This window comes from Hippocampus bargibanti, linkage group LG09 (assembly GCF_051943395.1).
Source record: "Hippocampus bargibanti isolate YZ-2025 linkage group LG09, ASM5194339v1, whole genome shotgun sequence".
Classification (NCBI taxonomy): domain Eukaryota; kingdom Metazoa; phylum Chordata; class Actinopteri; order Syngnathiformes; family Syngnathidae; genus Hippocampus; species Hippocampus bargibanti.
In genome coordinates, this window is record NC_142742.1 from 2,848,189 (window position 1) to 2,867,896 (window position 19,708).

Sequence of the window (19,708 nt, forward strand, 5' to 3'; positions counted from 1 at the left end):
AGCACAGTTGATTTGCAAAACACTGACGGTGATTCACCTTTTCCACATTTATTTTTATTTCTGATATGAAAAACAATTTCAAAAGATAGCCCCGCCTACTTTGTTTTTGTTTTTGCATTTGCGTGTAAGGATTTGACACAAAAAACAACAACACGGAATTCTTGGCGGAAATCAAGAATCAACTGTTTTTAACTCATTCATTGCCATTTCCGAATTTAATAATAATAATAATAACATTTGGTTTATAAGCGCCTTTCAAAACTCTCAAGGTCACTTTACAGTCACAGGATCAGTTTTTCTGTGGGTGAGCAGCGGCAGCCACACGCACCAGCGTTCAATCAACCCGGAAGTAACTCAAATAGAAAGAAAACTAGCTAGCTAGCTACCAGATAGCTAATAGTTAGCAGCCACCTACCTAATATATAATAATATATAATATATATATATATATATATATATATATATATATATATATATATATATATATATATATATATATATATATAAAAAATAATAGTAATAGTAATAATAATAATAATAATTATTATTACAAATAATAATAATAACATTTGGTTTATAAGCGCCTTTCAAAACTCTCAAGGTCACTTTACAGTCACAGGATCAGTTTTTCTGTGGGTGAGCAGCGGCAGCCACACGCGCCAGCGTTCACTCAACCCGGAAGTAACTCAAATAGAAAGAAAACTAGCTAGCTAGCTACCAGATAGCTAATAGATAGCAGCCACCTACCTAATATATAATAATTATTATAATATATATAGTATATAATAATAATAATAATTATTATTATTATTATTATTGTTATTGTTGTTATTATTATTATTATTATTATTATTATTATTATGACAATAATAATAATAATTATCATCATTATAATAATAATAATTATTATTATTATTATTATTATGATAATGATGACAATCAACTGTTTATAACTCATTCACTGCCATTTCCGAATTTAATAATAATAATAATAATAATAATAATAATAATCCATTTCATTTCTAAGCGCCTTTCAAAACTCTCAAGGTCACTTTACAGTCACAGGATCAGTTTTTCTGTGGGTGAGCAGCGGCAGCCACACAATAAAAAAATACATTACTGTCCCAAAAAAGTGAAGCATTGTAAGTATTTCCAGATTCATCATACACTGTAATGAAATGGAATGTCTTTGCTGATACTCCGGAGAGCAAATTGCATCATGTGACACCGTTTATCTTGCCAATATGGCCGCTGACACATGCGGTCACACCTGAATCTGCGAGCGCAGCTCCATCGATGGGGCCGCTGAGTCAAGCTTTCCCTGAAAGAAACAGGAAGTTGGACAAATCTCATTATGTTGTCACCGACTTTCAAACAACTTGAAAGACACACCGGGAAGTCCGCCGTCCGCAGTTTTTGCTTACCGTCGCATCCTGCACCAATCGCCGTCGCCGCAATTCCTCCATTCTTTCACACACGTCGCCGAGGGAAGTGCCGTAATAGCGAGAATACTCCTGGGCCAGATCATCAAGACTCCCCACAGAGCCATCCTGAACAAACAAGCAAAACAGTGCCAACGATGATCAGCGTGCTAAAAAGTCATTGTTTTGAAAAGATGCGGCACCAAGTGGCAACGAAGTGCAGAGCTAAGTGCCTGATGGCTGCGTGATGCAGCGGTGACGCGCACGACGCTCTCTTGAGCGCTCGGTATTTAAAAAGTAGCATCACGTGGACTGGTCACGGTCATGTATTCTTTATCCTCCGCAAAGAATGGCTAATTTTAGTGCAGTTCTGATTAGCTGAAAAAAGTCATCTGTACTTCTTTGAAGGTGTCGGATATTTCGTTTCTTATCCAAGAGGCTTCGTCAGAGAACAAATTTTTTTGCTGGTAGTTGTAAACAGCAAAACCCTTCACTAAATCGCCATGGTGGGGTGAGGTTTAATTTGGATCGTTCTTACAACAGGCTTCTTGGGCAACATAGGCTTTGTTATGCTGATGAGGCGATACCAGAACAAAGGGGGCAAGGAAATGGTTAAAATGTTCCGAAAGTCAGTGTTAGTTGCTTGTGTATTTTTTTTTTTTGGTTATTTATTTATCAATTCATTTATTGACAACATGTATTTATTTATAACCATTTATGCATTTATTTATGTATTTTATTCAATGTATTTAGTGGTTTATTTATCTATCCGTGTATTGACAAACATTTATTTATTTACAACGATTTATTTATTTATAACCATTTGTGTATTTATTTATCTACAACCATTTATTTATTTATTTATTTATAGCTATTTATGCATTTATTTATGTATTTATTTAATGTATTATTTGCTTATTTATCTATTTATTTATCTATTCATTTATTTACAACCATTTATTTATTTACAACCATTTATGTATTTATTTATGCACTTCTTTCTTTACAATCATTTATTTATTTATAACCATTTATGCATTTATTTATTTATTTATTCCATGTATTCAGTTATTTTTTCTTGTATCTATTCATTTATCTATTCAATTGTTTAAAACTATTTATGTATAACCATTTATGTAAGTATTTATGCATTTATTTAATATATTTAGTTATTTGTTTATTTATCTATTCATGTATTAACAAACATTTATTTATTTACAACAATTTATTTATTTATAACCATTTGTGTCATTTATTTATCTACAACCATTTAGTTATTTATAACCATTTATGCATTTATTTATGTATTTATTTAATATATTGTTATTTGCTTATTTATCTATTTATTTATATATTCATTTGTTTACAACCATTTATTTATTTATAACCATTTATGTATTTATTTATGTTTTTCTTTATTTACAACCATTTATTTTATTCATAACCATTTATGCATTTATTTATTTAATGTATTTATTTTTTATTATTATTATTATTTGTCTATTTATTTATGCATTTGTTTATTTACAAACATTTATTTATAACCATTTATGTATTTGTTTATTTACAACCAAGTATGTATGCATTTATTTATGTATTTATTTAATGTATTTAGTTACTTGTTTATTTATCTATTCATTTATTTATTCATAACCATTTATGTATTTCTTCATTTACAACCATTTATTCATAACCATTATTTATGTATTTATTTAATTTATTTAGTTATTTGTTTATTCATCTATTTCTAACCATGTATTTATTTAGACACATTTATGTATTTATTTGTGTATTTATGTATGTATTTATTGATGTTGGTATTTATGTATTTATTTATTATTTCCTCCACCCCAAAGTCAATGTTCCCTTTTGTCAGAACTCAACAAAAGATCTTCTGTCAAAATTGGTTAAATATAAATTTCATGTGTGCAAAGTACGAGCGGTATCGGTTACTTGGTAGTATCGATACTGGTATCGGTTCGAAGAAAATAAATATGTGGTATCAAACATCACTTCAATGCAGTCAATAACACCAGCCATTTTTGTACTGATATGCTTGAATGAATGGGAATAGTCATTGGCCCTCAGGGGCCACGTAAATCTTTCGTGAGGTACTGAGAAATGTGACACCATGCGCTTCTTTTCAGGCCTTCTACTTTTTTTTTTTTTTTTTTTTTTTGCCGTGCGCACCAAAGAACTCCTTTTCGTGGTTTATTCTGAGCCATAACTAGGTCACTGGATCCGCATTTACGTTTATTCGCGCTTGTCATGTGGGCTTTTGTGACAAAGGACTGTTTATATGTCTGTATTTTCGATTTTCAAGGTCATCTTCTAGCTTGGGGGGGGGGGGTTGATGAATGGGTCCCGTTTTGTATTTTTTTGGTTGCTCAGCTGCCTTATTTGCATGTCATAATAATGGCCGAGGGGGGTATTGACTGTCCAAGTGGGGTGTTATTCCAAAAAAACTTTGAGGGAAAGTCTTTACATTCTTGATGGGGATAACCGGAAGATGGGATCAGTGTTCTGATCCAATCCAATCCTTCGGAGAATTTTTTGTGTGTAAGGGTGTTTTGGGTATTTTAGATGCTATAAAACACTTTTCTGACGTCAGTTAGGAAACAAAAACATGGTGTCGGTTGTCCTTTAAGTAAATTCATTATTCTTACTTTCATCATCTTTTGATATACAGTAAAGTCTCGTTATATCGATATCGGATATATCGATAGTCCCGGTTATATCGATACTATTTCTATGCACGCATGGAGAAAATCACATGCAAACAGGGTCGGATATATCGATAGTCCCGGTTATATCGATATTTTTTCGGACTCCCTTGAATATCGATATAACGAGACTTTACTGTAGTTCCGTTTAGTACGATTCATGGTTATTACGATAATCCGGTTACGACGGTGCTCTTTTTCATCTCCCGCCGGCCATTTTGCTATGTTTATATCGATACAAAAGGTGAATCGATATTTGCTTAGGGGTTTCTATACAGTACCACCATTATCGAAATCTGTATCAGTCACGCCGTTGGTCACGTGGCGACCGTGGCTAATCTGCCGTGACGTCACAAACAAGGGGGCGGGGCCTTCTGAAACTCACCATTTCCGGGGTTATTTTGAAGTAGTTTTGGAACACTTGAAGTAATTTTTATTGGTGTTTTGCATTTGACTAAAAATATCAGCTTGCGTGTTTTGGGTATTTTAGATGCTATAAAACACTTTTCTGACGTCAGTCAGGAAACAAAAACATGGTGTCGGTTGTCCTTTAAGTGAATTCATTATTCTTACTTTCATCATCTTTTGATATACAGTAAAGTCTCGTTATATCGATATCGGATATATCGATAGTCCCGGTTATATCGATACTATTTCTATGCACGCACGGAGAAAATTACATGCAAACAGGGTTGGATATATCGATAGTCCCGGTTATATCGATATTTTTTCGGACTCCCTTGAATATCGATATAACGAGACTTTTCTGTATACAGTACTTTGCATGCACTGATCTCATCTACGGATTGTGTTTACCACCATGAAGATCACATGCCGCTCCCCTTTGGAAACTTAAACCTTTCTAACCCTAACCCCTGACTTCATTCATTCACCGACAACAAGAAAATTGCACCTTTATCGGAACAATTTTCAATTTTCGGACCGCTGGACCACATTCCAATGGATTTGGACGAAAAAAAAAAAAAAACGGACAACAAAATAAGCCTGAAATAAACTTACCACAAAGTGGCATCCGCGAGTTAACTGCTCTTCACTTCCCCGCTGCTCTGCATTGAAACTTCAGCGACAGTGTAGCGAGTACGGGACAATGAGCTGAAAGGGGAGGAGTGTGTGTGTGTGTGTGTGTGTGTGTGTGTGTGTGTGTGTGTGTGTGTGTGTGTGTGTGTGTGTGTGTGTGTGTGTGTGTATGATAGACATAGCTGTGGGAAGGCAACCTTGGGTGGGGCTGCTCCCTTCCCAGCTGCAGCCCCGCAGAGACGGGCCTGACTCACATGTGCAAATAAACCACCGCTTCACCACATTATACCGTATTTTTTTTGTACCCGTAAGCAAGTCGCGTCGAGGGCCGATGCGGGTTTACGTGCGCAGTGCGAGCACAGCCATGCGTGGCGGCTTACTGTCGACTAGTTACGACTCCCCATGTTGGTGTAAAACTTTCAATTTTTGACCCTGCGTGTGAAATAGTCACGGAGGAAGGTAGTGGTCGGACATAAAAAATACGGGTGGTTAACTCATTCACGAATTTATTCGGGTCATTTTAAGGGTTAGAAAATTAGACAGTCGAAAATTATGTTTTATGGGGACCTGGGAACGGATTATTCTCATTTTAATGGTTTCCTATAGGAAAGTAATTTTTGGGATACACACTTTTCGCCTTACACACTCTGTCTGCGAACCAATTACGTTCGTAAGCCAAGGTATCACTGTACTATATATTTTTTATTCAAATATAATGCACACCACATTATAAGTAGAGGCTGGAGTTCCGCCCCACTTCTTAAAACGGGAGGGAAATGGAGTCGGTGGCTCCTGACAGCCATTGAGAGACTTGTTGAGGCTCAATATCTTCACATATAAGGCGCACCGCCATATAAGGCGCAGGGTCATCTTTTGAAGAAAATCAAGGCTTTCGGGTGCGCCTTATACATCGGAAAATACAGTATATCTTGCGATTAAAAATCCCTCATGAAATATGTAATTCCAATCTACGTCATATAACTGATTGAACTGTTTGTGATGATTTTCAGGCTTCTTCTACTGAGGTTGATGAGTAGATGATAGTTTGAGAGCTAAATCAGGACAACCTGGAGAGTTTTGGATCTTCTAAGTATTATTATTCATATTATTATTGATCTTCCTGATAATCATGTATGCGTTTACATTTTAAATCCATAAATTTGAAGGCGACATGCAGGTTGTACACCAGCAGATGGCAGCAAATAGCATCTCTTTTTCAGTCAAATGAACGACCTCGGCTACATTTCCCAGGCATCAAGAAGGAAGGGGGGTGGATGTCAAGTGTCCACAGAGTGCTTTCATCCCGACGGATCTTTTAACCAAGCATGTAGTGTGACTAAGTACAGTATTACAGGGGGGGGGGGGGGGGGGGTTGATTAACTTTTCCATCGAAGCCCTTTGACCTCGACCATTTTAATCTTAACCCCGGCGGTCCCCGGATAGGCGTCAGATTATCTTGATCCGCAGATGTGGAGGTCAATGGTGGTAAAGACTTTACGGGTGCGACCAGTCGGCGTGGGTGGGCTATGGGTGATGAGGTCGTGACCACCCACTAAAATGCCACTTGTAGCATAAATCTCTAAAAACACTTTTTGTTTTTTTTTTTAAATCAGAGTAGCTACTTCGTGTTAAGAAATATACATGTCGGACATTATCACGAGCGGATTGGCCTTTTCAGCGACGTATACTGTCTGTAAAATGTTATCACAATTAGAGCTGAAGGATTCTGAATCAATAATATGATCAATATTGCGATTCAATATGCAAATGAGCTTTTTTTTTCCGCTGCGGTCCTCTTCCCATGTACATTTAACTCATTCACTGCCAGATGATGTGCAAAAAATGTCTCAACTCCACTGCCAGGGTTTTTGTCATTTTCATTCAAATTGCAGGACCAAGAGAATATTGGGTTTTAGGACTATATAAACATTCAATACAGCGTTAGAAACCTTAGACTGCCTTATTTCATCAGGAAAAAAAAGAGTTAATTCCTAAGTTATATTGGTCTTGAGTTATCAGAGCTTGAAATGAGGACGGCTGTACAAAATACAAAACAATACATTAGCGCTTTAACAACAACTGAAGCGCTAACATGGACAAAAGGCAAACGATGCTCCCTTGTGGAAGGGAAAAAAACCATTGCCAGAGGTCTGACCAGTGCTTTATCGGGACCCCCAGCAAGGAAAAACCAAAATCCGAACAAATGCGGGTGATGGCGCTCCACGTCACACTTTTCAAATCCCGAATAAATTCGGGAATGGCAGCGAATTAGTTAAACATCACAAGCAATAACCCAAACTGTATTACAATCAACAATATCAAATTGACGTTGCAATGTTCATTTGAATGACAGCTGGCTATCTATTAACTAGCTATTAGCTAGCTAGCTCACTTTCTATTTATTTGAGTTATTCCGGGTTGAGTGAACGCTGGCCGCTGCTCACCCACAGTAAAACGTACCCTGTGACTGTAAAGTGACCATCAGAGTTTTGAAAGGCGCTTATAAATGAAATGTATTATGATTATGATGATTATTATTTGTATTATTATTATTATAATAAAAGGAACAGTCCAGGATTACTGTTTGTATGAGGCATCTTGCCACATCCAACATGGCTTTGATCTCAACATGTGATCACAAGCATCCAAGTCCCGCTCTATGTATTCTGTATGTAGAGTGAGACCTCAACTTACAAACACCTTATCTTACAAACTTTTTGTCTTACAAACGTCAAATTTATGAAAATTAAACCTTATAATTAGCACTATTTTCATAATACACACCCACCGCGGCTGGCGGAGTGATCTTCGGCGGAAGCACACGACCGAACAGCACCAGAGGTTAAGTTACCAACAGTCCTTATTTATGGAAGGTGACTCTCCTTCCATAAGCCATCAACGACCATCAAAAAGGTCAATAAAACTTTATTGTACAGCACAGTTTATTTCTTTAATTACAGTCCTCATTTAATGCGCCTCTCTTTCCAAACAGCAATTCCCTTTAACCTTCGACCTCCAACTCCATTCCATCAAGCCATAAATGACCATCACAAATGTAAATAAAGTGACTTTATGATACAATGCAGTGTATTTCTTTCATTACAATACAATAGCACATTTATTATACATAGAATAAGGTATGTTGTGTGTAGTTTTAAGGCTTATTTAGTTGAGAAGTATATTTTATGGAAACCCGGGAACGGATTAGTCCAATTTTAACGGTTTCCTATGATTATTTTTTTTTTGAGATACACACTTTTCGCCTTACACACTCTGTCTGGGAACCAATTAAGTTCGTAAATTGACGTCTCACTGTACTCTCAATATTCTCTACAGTAAAGCGTATTACCATAAAAATGTAGAACAAAACAAAGCAAGTAAAGCTTTTTATGAGCCCCCTTCTTCAGACTCAGGTCTGGCAACAAGTCTGGTTGCGCTTTGAGCCAGAAAGAGCATTTTTTTTCTCTCCATCTGGTGACACAACGGCCAATAGCTCGACGCCCCAGGCAGAACCCGCCGGATGGATCTTTTCCCATCACCGTCTCAGAGGAATCACGTGACGGCGTAAAATGTCAAAGAGAGTAAATGATATACAAGTTTAGATGTAGGCGCCTTGAAATATGAGTGAGCTGCTTGTTTTTTTTTTTCCCAATATACGAGATATGTAGAATTTGACAAATAGATTCACTGTCTAGCAAAAAAAAAAAAAAGTGAATAGAAAGCAGATTCAAAGGCAACGTGAAGGACACGCTTAATAAGCTTAAAAGGTTACACGGGAGGCATAGAGCAACCCTTTTGTTTCCGTCTTGAAAATCTTGCAAACCCGATCTGGAGGATTTTAAAACGACTCTCATTTATTAGAGCCTGGTTTTGGGACAATAAAACTTGATTCAGTGCCGTAATTTATTGCGGCGGCATCTGGATTGTTCCGATCCTTTGGAGCATGCTTAATGCAGCAGCGCTCAAGCCAAAAGAAGAGACGCGGCGCTTTTTAAATGTCACTTAAATTAGTCACATAGAAATCCAGCCCTGCGTTAAAGAGGCTCTGAATGGACGGTTGCCGCATCCGGGAGGGGAGGCAGGTTGTTCCCATTGCTCGCTCTGGTTCAAATATATTATATGGCAGGGGCGGGGGGGAAAAAAAACTACACGTTAGCCTTAGTCCATCTGTCGAGGGTAACCCATTCAGATTGGCGTTCATTTGTGGGACTAAAGGTCTTAGCTAACTAATGAAATAATTGTAAACAAAATACAGTACAATAAAAGGAAAGAAAAGTGTACCGGTAATTAAATTACAAAATAATTCCATTCAGGAAAATTTGAAATGGCTGCCACTGCCCACCCGCAGAAAAACATTTTTGTTCTTATCCTGTGACTGGAAAGTCCTTTATTTTTATTTTTATCGCTTATAAATTGAATGTATTATTATAATAATAATTACTATTATTATTAATTATTATTATTATTATTATTATTATTATTACAAATTTTTCGGTTTACGAATGTTAAATTTATGAAAATTGTACCGTGGCATACAAACTATTTTTCGGGATACACACGGAGTGCCACAATGAGTGATGTCGTTCGCGAACGAGCCCGTAATCCTAACAAGAAAATGGCAGCCTACTGTTTTTGTCCTCTCTTCCCCGCCCCAGTCTTCGATTAAAACCATGTGATTGGTCAAGAACACAGCTGTGAGGGGGGTGGGGTTTACAGACCCAGAGAGAGTGAAGCCGTTCTCCAAAAATAAAATGGCTGCAGACTTTTCTTGTCCTCTATTCCTCGCCCCCAGTCTTGGGTTAAAGCCACGTGATTGGTCAAGAACGCAGCAGTGAGGGGGGGTGGTTTAAACATTAAAGAGAGAGGCAGACGACAATGAGAGAGTTTCAACTTAGATAGATCAAAGGCAGAGTGTAGACTGCAAGGTTAAAATATCCCACCAATCAGGCTCCACAAGCAACCCGCAAAAGCCATCTGTACACTTGATGCAAAAAGCTATCAACCTAGCTAAACAGAACACAATTGATGAGGAACTAGATAAAATGATCGCAGAGAAAGCACCTACAAGGGATCATTCCTCAAGATGGTGAAAGAAGAAGGTTACGTTCCGCATCAAGTGTTTAATTATGATGAAACCTGCCACTCCATTCCATCAAGCCATCAACGACCATCACAAAGGTAAATACAACAACTTTATTATACAGTGCAGTTTATTTCTTTAATTATACAGTAAAGTCTCGTTATATCGATATTCAAGGGAGTCCGAAAAAATATCGATATAACCGGGACTATCGATATATCCGACCCTGTTTGCATGTAATTTTCTCCGTGCGTGCATAGAAATAGTATCGATATAACCGATACTATCGATATATCCGATATCGATATAACGAGACTTTACTGTAATACTGTATCACATTTATTATACACAAAATAAGGTGTATTTTGTGTACTTTTAAGGCTTAGAAAATTAGAAAATTTTGTTTTATGGGGACCTGGGAACGGATTATTGTCATTTTAATGGTTTCCTATGGGAAATAAATTTTTGGGATACACACTTTTCACCTTACACACTGTCTGGGAACTAATTAACTTTGTAAGCCAAGGTATCAATGTAAAGTCAAAGACATTTTTTCACATTAGTTTGTCAGATGCAGCATTTCATTCCCTATTGGGAGATTGTTATCCGCTAACGCTCATTTGCTACAACAAAACAAGACAAGAGTTACTGGTTAGTGTGAACATGCGTTTTCTGACAACCTCCAATGTCCCAAAAGAACAGGCAGCTTCCAGCGTCCGAACAGATTACGCCTCTCAGTTATTCCGTCGATAGTGTTTTTCCTGGGGTGCGCCATCATCTATCAACGTTACCGCGACGGAAGCCGTTAATGGATGTTAACCGCGGCTAAGCCAAGCATGCGCTGACATCATAACTATTGCATGTGGCTCTGGTGAGCCTGTTTTTTTTTTTTTGCCTTACGATCTTTTCGCTGCTACTCTTTTTGACGCTCCTCGCTTGTTCTGTTGTACAGTACTTCCGTGCCAGAAGATATCGTGATCAAAATTTGGAGTCCCCCCCCCCCCCATCTGTCAAGCACAGTGATTGTCAAACTAGGCTCCAACACGTAGCGGTAAGGGAAATTCGCAATCGCAAAGTACAGTGATACCTCAGCTTACAAACTTCATTGGTTCCCAGAAAGTGTGTGTAAGGCGAAAGGTACGTCTGCCGAGCATTTATTTCCCATAAGAAACCATTAAAAATTAGAAAATCCGTTCCCATGTCCCCATAAAACATAATTTTCTACTGAATAAGCCTTAAAACTACACAAAATATACAATAAAGTCTCGTTATATCGATATCGGATATATCGATAGTCCCGGTTATATCGATATTTTTTCGGACTCCCTTGAATATCGATATAACGAGACTTTACTGTATATTATAATAAATGTGCTATTGGATTGTAATTAAAGAAATAAACTGTACAGTATAATAAAGTCGTTTTATTTACCTTTGTGATGGTTGTTTATGTAGTTGCCTCTTGATGCTATCCGAGTGAAGTTGCCGTGCTTTCTCGGCGATAATACCCTCACTCACACGGTCCCCTGCTAGCTGCTTTTCGTTAATCCAAATCAACAGAAGTTTTTGAACCTCTTTTATAGGCTGAGACTGTTGCTTAGAAAACACAGAAACACCTTTAGCCACACGTAGCAATGGTCGACTTAGCATACTGGTACTGGGATGCTAAATCACACAAACGCACACCTCGTTGTTGTTTTTCGACAATCTCCTTCTTCTTCTTGACCGTAATTTTCTTTTGTGTCCTCTTCAGCTCAACACTAGCCTGTGGCTTTTTGGTCCCATAATAGCAAAAGTACTCCACTCGATAGCAAACCACATCTGCACTCAAAGGGGGTGTGGAAAACTAGTCCGCCAGCCACTGTGGCTGTTCGACCGTGTGGTTCGGTGTTCATCCGCCAAAAACTAGTTCGTATGCCAATATTATATTCTCGCGAATTTTATGTTCGTAAGGCGAGCTAAAGCGTTCGTAAGCCGAGGTATCACTGCACTCTGCTTCTTCGCTCATTGAAATGTATACTGTACCATTGCTAACGAGCATCTAGTGGTCGATACTGGAATTACACCCAATATAAATCAGAGTAACTCCATAATTGAGTGCATGAGGTTATCACGGAATGAACGACACCCCATTGTGATTTATATAATCGATGAAATGGAGATTTTCAAACAATGTGCACACGGAAGCTCAGAATTCCCAATGGACTATTGACAAAAAAATGCACCTGTATTTTTTTTTGGCTGTGATTTTTTTTTTCTTTAAAGCACCGATAAGAAGCAAGTGAAGTTCGTGATGATATATTGTTGGATTGCGAGCAAACGTCTGATTTAAAATTAATGTATGCCATTTTGTATTCTTAAGAGCATATGGTGCATGCTTGATTTAATGTAGTTAAAGCAAGATACATTATTAAAGCCGCCATGATATTTAGATACCATGAGAAGCTGCTCGCAACTGAAGATAAATACAGTAAAGTCTCGTTATATCGATATTCAAGGGAGTCCGAAAAAATATCGATATAACCGGGACTATCGATATATTTTCTCCGTGCGTGCATAGAAATAGTATCGATATAACCGGGACTATCGATATATCCGATATCGATATAACAAGACTTTACTGTATCTTGCTCAAGAAATAGCATGTCTTGAAAAAAATTCTGTTTAACTCATTCACTGCCAGACGATGTGTAAAAATGTGTCCACTCCAGTGCCAGGGTTGTTGTCATTTTCACTCAAATTGCAAGACCCACAGAATATCGAGTTTTAAGACTACATAAACATTCATGACGGCGTTAGAAAACTTGGACTCTCTTCTTTCATCAGAAAAGAGTTCATTCCTAAGTTATATGGTCTGGGGTTATCTGAGCTTGAAATTGGGGCAGGTGTATTTTGGGGGAAAAAAATGAATTCCTAAGTTATATGGGTCTGGAGTTATCTGATCTTGAAATGGGGGCGGCTGTACCAAATACAATACAATACAATACATACATATTGATTTATATCGCGGTTTAACAACATCTGAAGCTGTAGCAAAGTGCTAACATGGACAAAAGGCAAATACTGCCCATCTCGTGGAAGGGAAAAACATTGCCAAAGGTCTGACCAGCGCTTTATCGGCACCATCCGAACAAATTTGGGAAACTTACGACCGGCCGTACTTATGACCACAACCTCCAGACCCTATTTCTAACATTTTAAAGAGGGGGAGTTTGCCAGTCATTTAGCCTCCGAGTCTCTATTCAACATTTTGAATGGATTTCGACTTACGACCATTTCGACTTACGACCGTTCGGTCGGAACGGAACATGGTCGTAAGAAACCTTTTTCGGTATGACTGAGAGCCGACACAGACATATCTATTTTATTATCTGTATGAATGATAATAGCGAAATAAATATATTCAGAATAAATCCCTGTAAGGTCGTTTGTTCAAGCCGCAGATGAGATAGACGACGGGGTGGATGGGGGTCAATAAAAGGTCAAAAGCATTATACAAAAGCCACTTTTCTATTCTATTGCGCGAATGTGCCATGACATGATCCCCCCCCCACCCCCACCAGTCACGTTTGACCTTTTTATGGCCCCGCTGACGTCACGTACTATAAAAATGGTGTACACTGTCAGTCCCAACCCCCCTCCTGGCCGTGTGGTTTTCCCCGACTCGGGTAGGACTTGTGACCATTCGAGTGAGCTTTGGTAGCCAGCACGATACCTGACCTTCGACGGTAGGCCATGGAAATCCAATGGAAGGGGTGCTGATGTCCAGTACTGTTTCTATCGACCTACTTTAATGGAAAAACCCTTCCTACTATTTTATTTCTATTATGCATTGAATATTTCGTTTTTTATCTTTTCACACCCCCGACCCCTTTCAATTTTGTTGCTGTAGATTGCAAATTTCTCCATTGCGGGACTATTAAAGGCTTTCTGATTTTTGATAACTTTGATAACTGATTTTTCACTAAAAATATACAGTGAGACGTCAACTTACGAACTTAATTGGTTCCCAGACAGAGTAAGGCGAAAAGTGTGTATCTCAAAAAAAAATTCCCAAAGGAAACCATTAAAATGGGAATAATCCGTTCCCGGGTTTCCAAAAAATATACTTTTCAACTAAATAAGCCTAAAAAACTACACACAACATACCTTATTGTATGTATAATAAATGTGCTATTGTATTGTAATGAAAGAAATACACTGTATTGTATCATAAAGTCACTTTATTTACCTTTTTGATGGTCGTTGATGGCTTATGGAAGGAGAGTCACCTTCCATATGGACTGTTGGTAACTTAACCTCTGGTGCTGTTCGGTTGTGTGCTTCCGCCGAAAATCACTCCGCCAGCCGTGGTGGGTGTTTATTATGAAAATAGTGCTTATCATAAGGTTTAATTTTCATAAATTTGACGTTTGTAAGATAAGGTGTTTGTAAGTTGAGGTCTCACTGTACTATAATTCACGCAAATTTGGCTACCGTCACCCCATTTCCCACTTCAACCTCTTTAAAAACAAAGAAACAAAAAGTGGACTTGAAACTGAAATAACAGCAGGAGTGAGGTTTCTGAATGGATACATTCAAAGTCCTCACCCCTGTTGTAAATTTGGTTAAATATTGTTTTACTTTTTGTGCTATGAACTTTTTCCTCTCATTAAACACACACACGCAGTGAGTAAAAAGTGTGTATATCCAAGTGAAATGGAAATACACACCAAAAAAATATTTTTGGGTGAATTTGTGAGGACCTCTCTGAAACTTTGACAGATGCATATATAGACCCTCTAGAAGCCTTTAGAATGAAAAACTTGTGAGGCCCGGCTAAAAGGTCCTCACTTGTAAAAATGTCCTCACTACGTATGGTATAAAATGTTAGTGGTCCCCACAAGACTAGTCATACAAACACACACACACATCCATTCACAGCGACAGAATTATTGATCTGTAAAAAAAAAACTAACAGAACCTTGAAGCCATTTTATGCTGTCTTTGGACCTAATACAGAGAATTCCCTCCTCCAGAAGTTCCTCTGAATTATTTGCGTTTGAAATGATGAAATACTTAAAAGCAAAAGATCTGAAATGGAAAAGCAGAAGTTATTTAGCCTGCTAACTGAAGGGACAACATTATGAGTGACAAATATGGGTCAGGGATTACAGGCCGGGATTTATATTAGACATATCCGGTGGATGTATTGCGTTCGCTCGCAGATTCTGATACTGGGTAGAAAAAAAATTTCAAATAACCTCTTAATAATACAGGTAACATCCGACTTACAACCAACCCGACTTATGACCACCTGTACTTACGACCACGACCTCCAGACTCTATTTTTTAACATTTTCAATAGGGGGAGTTTGCGAGACATTTAGCCTCCGAGTCTCTATTCAACATTTTGAATGGATTTCAATTTACGACCATTTCGACTTACGACCGTCTTGCGACGGGGTTGCCGATAAAGAGCTGGTCAGACCTCTGGCAATGTTTTTCCCTTCCACGAGGACGCATCATTTGTCCATATTACCGCTTTGTTTACAGCTTCAGCTGTTGTTAGAGCGCTATATAAATCAATACGGATTGTATTGTATTTTGTACATCCGCCCCCATTTCAAGCTCGGATAACTCCAGAACCATATAACTTAGGAATTAACTCTTTTTTTTCTGATGAAAGAAGAGAGTCTAAGGTTTCTTACGCTGCGTTGAATGTTTATATAGTCCTGAAACTCAATATTCCGTGGGTCCTGCCATTTGAGTGAAAATGACAAAAACCCTGGCACTGGAGTGGACACATTCTTGCACATCGTCTAGCAGTGAATGAGTTAAGCAGATTAACGAAGGACAGCCTCAAAGCAATTGGTCCTTTTCTTCAAGTAACTTTCCTCTCTGCTTCGCCTCGTGAAAAGCATGAAGGGGAATAACAAAACAAAAATAAAAAAACATGAGAATGTTCATCGTGTTGCAAAGGACGTCGGGACAAGCCCGAGCCAGCAGGGTTCCTCTCTCAATGAAATGCTAGCGACGGGGAAGCCTTGCCGGGCAGCTGACAGCTGTCTTCGCTTTTGTCTGTTTTGTCCGAGTAGCGGTTCGACTCATCTCAATGGACGTGTTTTTGCGCCGGCATTGGGGACCGTTACGTCGTATAAAGCGGTTTTGGGCCAAGCTTTTACGTCGGATGCCCTTCCTGACACAACTCTCTGTATTTTATCCGGGCTTGGGACCAGCACAAGAAGACTTATGTCCATCTGTGGCTACAGAACAAGCAACTTGCTCAGTACAAGGCTACTAAACACAAAATGGTCATTGGCACAGCAACATTCATAATAGTGACGGTAATAGTGACGGTAATAGTGCCGATAACAGTGACGTAATAGTGACGGTAATAGTGACGGTAATAATCACCTTAATAATGATGATCATAATGATGATAATAGTCACGTTAATAATGGTGATAATCATGTTAATAATGACGATAGTAATGACAATAATAATGCCGATAATAATGGCGATAATAATGATGTTAATAATAATGGCGATAATAATGATGTTAATAATCATAATAATACATTGCATTTGTAAGCGTCTTTCAAAACTCTCAAGGACACTTTACAGTCACATAATGACGTACAGAGCCCGATTTGGCCCACGGGCCTCGACTTTAACACCCCCTATACTCTGCACATTGATGGATCGGCCGTTTTCGTAAACTTGCGGATCTTGCGGCCTGGAGCGTCTGGCCATCGGCCACCACATCGGAGAACGGCCGCACATCATGGAGCCCACGCGGAATCGGCGCACCGGAGACCGCGAAGAACGGAATTTGATTCTCACTTTACGAAAAACAAATGTTGAATAGTATGTTTTTATTTTAATATCACAAAGTGATCTTACCTTATGGCTGTACGGTGCTTCTCCGAGGTCGATGCCATCTTTGGCCAGTTTATCCCGGATAAGGACCTTGAGTTTGAGTTTGGGGTAGGTCACAAAGTCGTTACAATCCGTCAATCTCGGGTCGTGCTTCCCGGGACAGGATGGTCGATGCGTCCGTGCGGCCCGGTTCTCGATCCCTCCCTGGTTCTGCATCTCCTGGCGGGGTTCCAAGGTAAAGTAGTACCCCGGTGCCTTCCTGCCATCGGAGTCCCTCAACTGTCGGACGGCAGTTAGAAGCCGGTGGCGGTGGTATTCCAAGCGGACTCCAATGGCATCAAGGTCCGGCGCGCCGATCTGCTTGCAGACCTCCAGATCGTCATAGCCATTATCCAGGAAGGCCTCCACATACTGAACCATGTGGAGCCGGGAGAGCCACTCAAGCACCAGGTTGGCGCCTTGGCTCATACTGGCTTTGTAAGGTGCACCTAGCACACTACTTCCACTGCCGCCACCATCACCGACAGAGATGGTGCAACACTGAGGTTGCGGGGGGTGCTATAGTCCCGTCAGATATCGGCGCAAGAAGCAGTTAAGCTCCTCCAGCATTTCAGTTGATCATTTCAATATATTCAAAAATGTTGTTTGTCTCTGTGTACCCTATGATTGGCAGGTAACCAATTTAGGGTGTGCCCCGACCAGACCCTAATGAGGATTAAGCGGTCTGGAAAATGGATGGATGGATATTTTCCCAGTTCAAAGTCCTATTTAGCATAAAAATGCATTGAACATGCAGGTGTGCAGAAGATAATGTCCATCGATCAGTTTAGTTGACGGAGATGTGTAAGAATTCTCTTCATCACTCAATTTATGTCATCTCGCATGTGGCTGCCGCTGCTCACCCGCAGAAAAAAATATCATGTGATTGTAAAGTGTCCTTGAGAGTTTTGAAAGTCGCTTAGAAATGAAATGTATTATGATTATTATGATCTCAAGGGAGCAAAAGTCTGGTTGGACCCAGAGCTCGACGTTCTCAAATTCAAAGAAGGCTTCTCAACGTCGGTCACTTTATGGACGGTGAAAAAAGGAGGATTAGGCGCCCATCTCCGTTCGGTCTGAGTCTCGTGAGGAACGACGGAGATTTCTGGACAAACCTCCCGTTGAAGTTAACCGGGCAGTTCAATTTCAAACGGGACACTGTTACAATGTGTCTTTTGAAAGGTCTTGACTGTCGGCTTTAAAATGTTTTAACAGGCGTGGGACGTCGTCAAAATAACGCGGTCCATATTGTTTTTTTTTAAATCATCCTTTAAATATAGAAATGTAGAGGTAGAGACGACGCGCCGGGAGCGAGAACAAAACGAGATAAAACGACGGTTTAAAACTTAACTTTAACCTTTCACGGGAACTCCTTGTGTCAACTTGCTCCTCTGCCTCCTACGTGGTCAACGTAAAGAAAATGAAGACGACGACGACGACGACGATGTTCAGGTTCATTTGGCGGAGATTTTACACAGCCGGATGGACGATGAGGTGATTGCTTTTGGCGCCACTTGCAGGGCATTGTGGGAAATGCAGGCCAATTGCGTTCAATAGTCTGAAAGCGCGAACTATTATGTACACGTACTACACAATTCGCGCAAAAAAATATGAACAAAGCAATTTATGTTCAAAAGTAATCGTTTTTTTCACACATTTTTTTCTCACAAAAAACATTTTTTCTCATGAACTGATTTTATTTTAAAAACGTCAAATCTTTATTCATATCAAATTGCAACATGCCAAGATAGGAATGAATGGTATGATATATATATATATATTATTCGATTCTAGCTATTCTATGAAAAAAACCTGATTTTATGTTTTCTCTCAAATAATAAAGACATACATCTTAAGTTTCAGAAATCACAAAACGGGAGATTTTTGTACTCGCGACCCTGTGGTGCGTGTTAAAAAAATGTGTTACAAAAGTGTAAATTCAAGGTAAATAAAACAAAACTTCTTTCATTGTTTATTTATACATTCAATTAGTGTAAAAATGTATTTTGTTTTTTTACATTTTCTTTTAAGTGTCTGCATTTGAATAATAATAATAATAATACATATAATTTATAAGCGCCTTTTAAAACTCTCAAGGTCATTTCACAGTCACAGGATATGTTTTTCTGTGGATGAGCAGCGGCAGCCACGCACGCCAGCGTTCACTCAACCCAGAAGTAACTCAAATACATAGAAAGCTAGCTAGCTAGCTAGCTAAGAGACAGCTGCCAATAATAATAATAATAATAATAATAATAATAATAATAATAATGCATTTCATTTCTAAGCGCCTTTCAAAACTCTCAAGGTCACTTTACAGTCACAGGATAGATTTTTCTGTGGGTGAGCAGCGGCAGCCACATGCGCCAGCGTTCACTCAACCTGCAAGTAACCCAAATAGATAGAAATCGAGCTAGCTAGCTAATATTAGCTTTCTAGCTGACTGGCTGGCTAGCTATTAGCTGTCTATTTGGTTATCTATTCGTTATTTATTTGCTATCCATTAGCTAGCTAGCTAGATATTATCTGACTGGCTGTAAGCTGTT

At 38.7% G+C, this 19,708-nt stretch overlaps 1 protein-coding gene across 1 annotated transcript in view; it reads right to left on the bottom strand.

Moving 5' to 3' along the window:
- The window catches only part of LOC148893313 (SAM and SH3 domain-containing protein 1-like), a 34,237-nt gene extending 15,631 nt beyond the window's left edge, over positions 1-18,606 (bottom strand). The window contains exons 1-3 of the mRNA XM_089004889.1: positions 17,148-18,606; positions 1,425-1,550; positions 1,271-1,321 (exon numbers count right to left, since the gene is read on the bottom strand). Of these exons, the coding sequence (XP_088861015.1) occupies positions 1,271-1,321; positions 1,425-1,550; positions 17,148-17,591 (621 nt within the window). The 5' untranslated portion in view covers positions 17,592-18,606. The remainder of the gene's footprint in view (positions 1-1,270; positions 1,322-1,424; positions 1,551-17,147) is intronic.
- Positions 18,607-19,708: the final 1,102 nt, after the last annotated feature.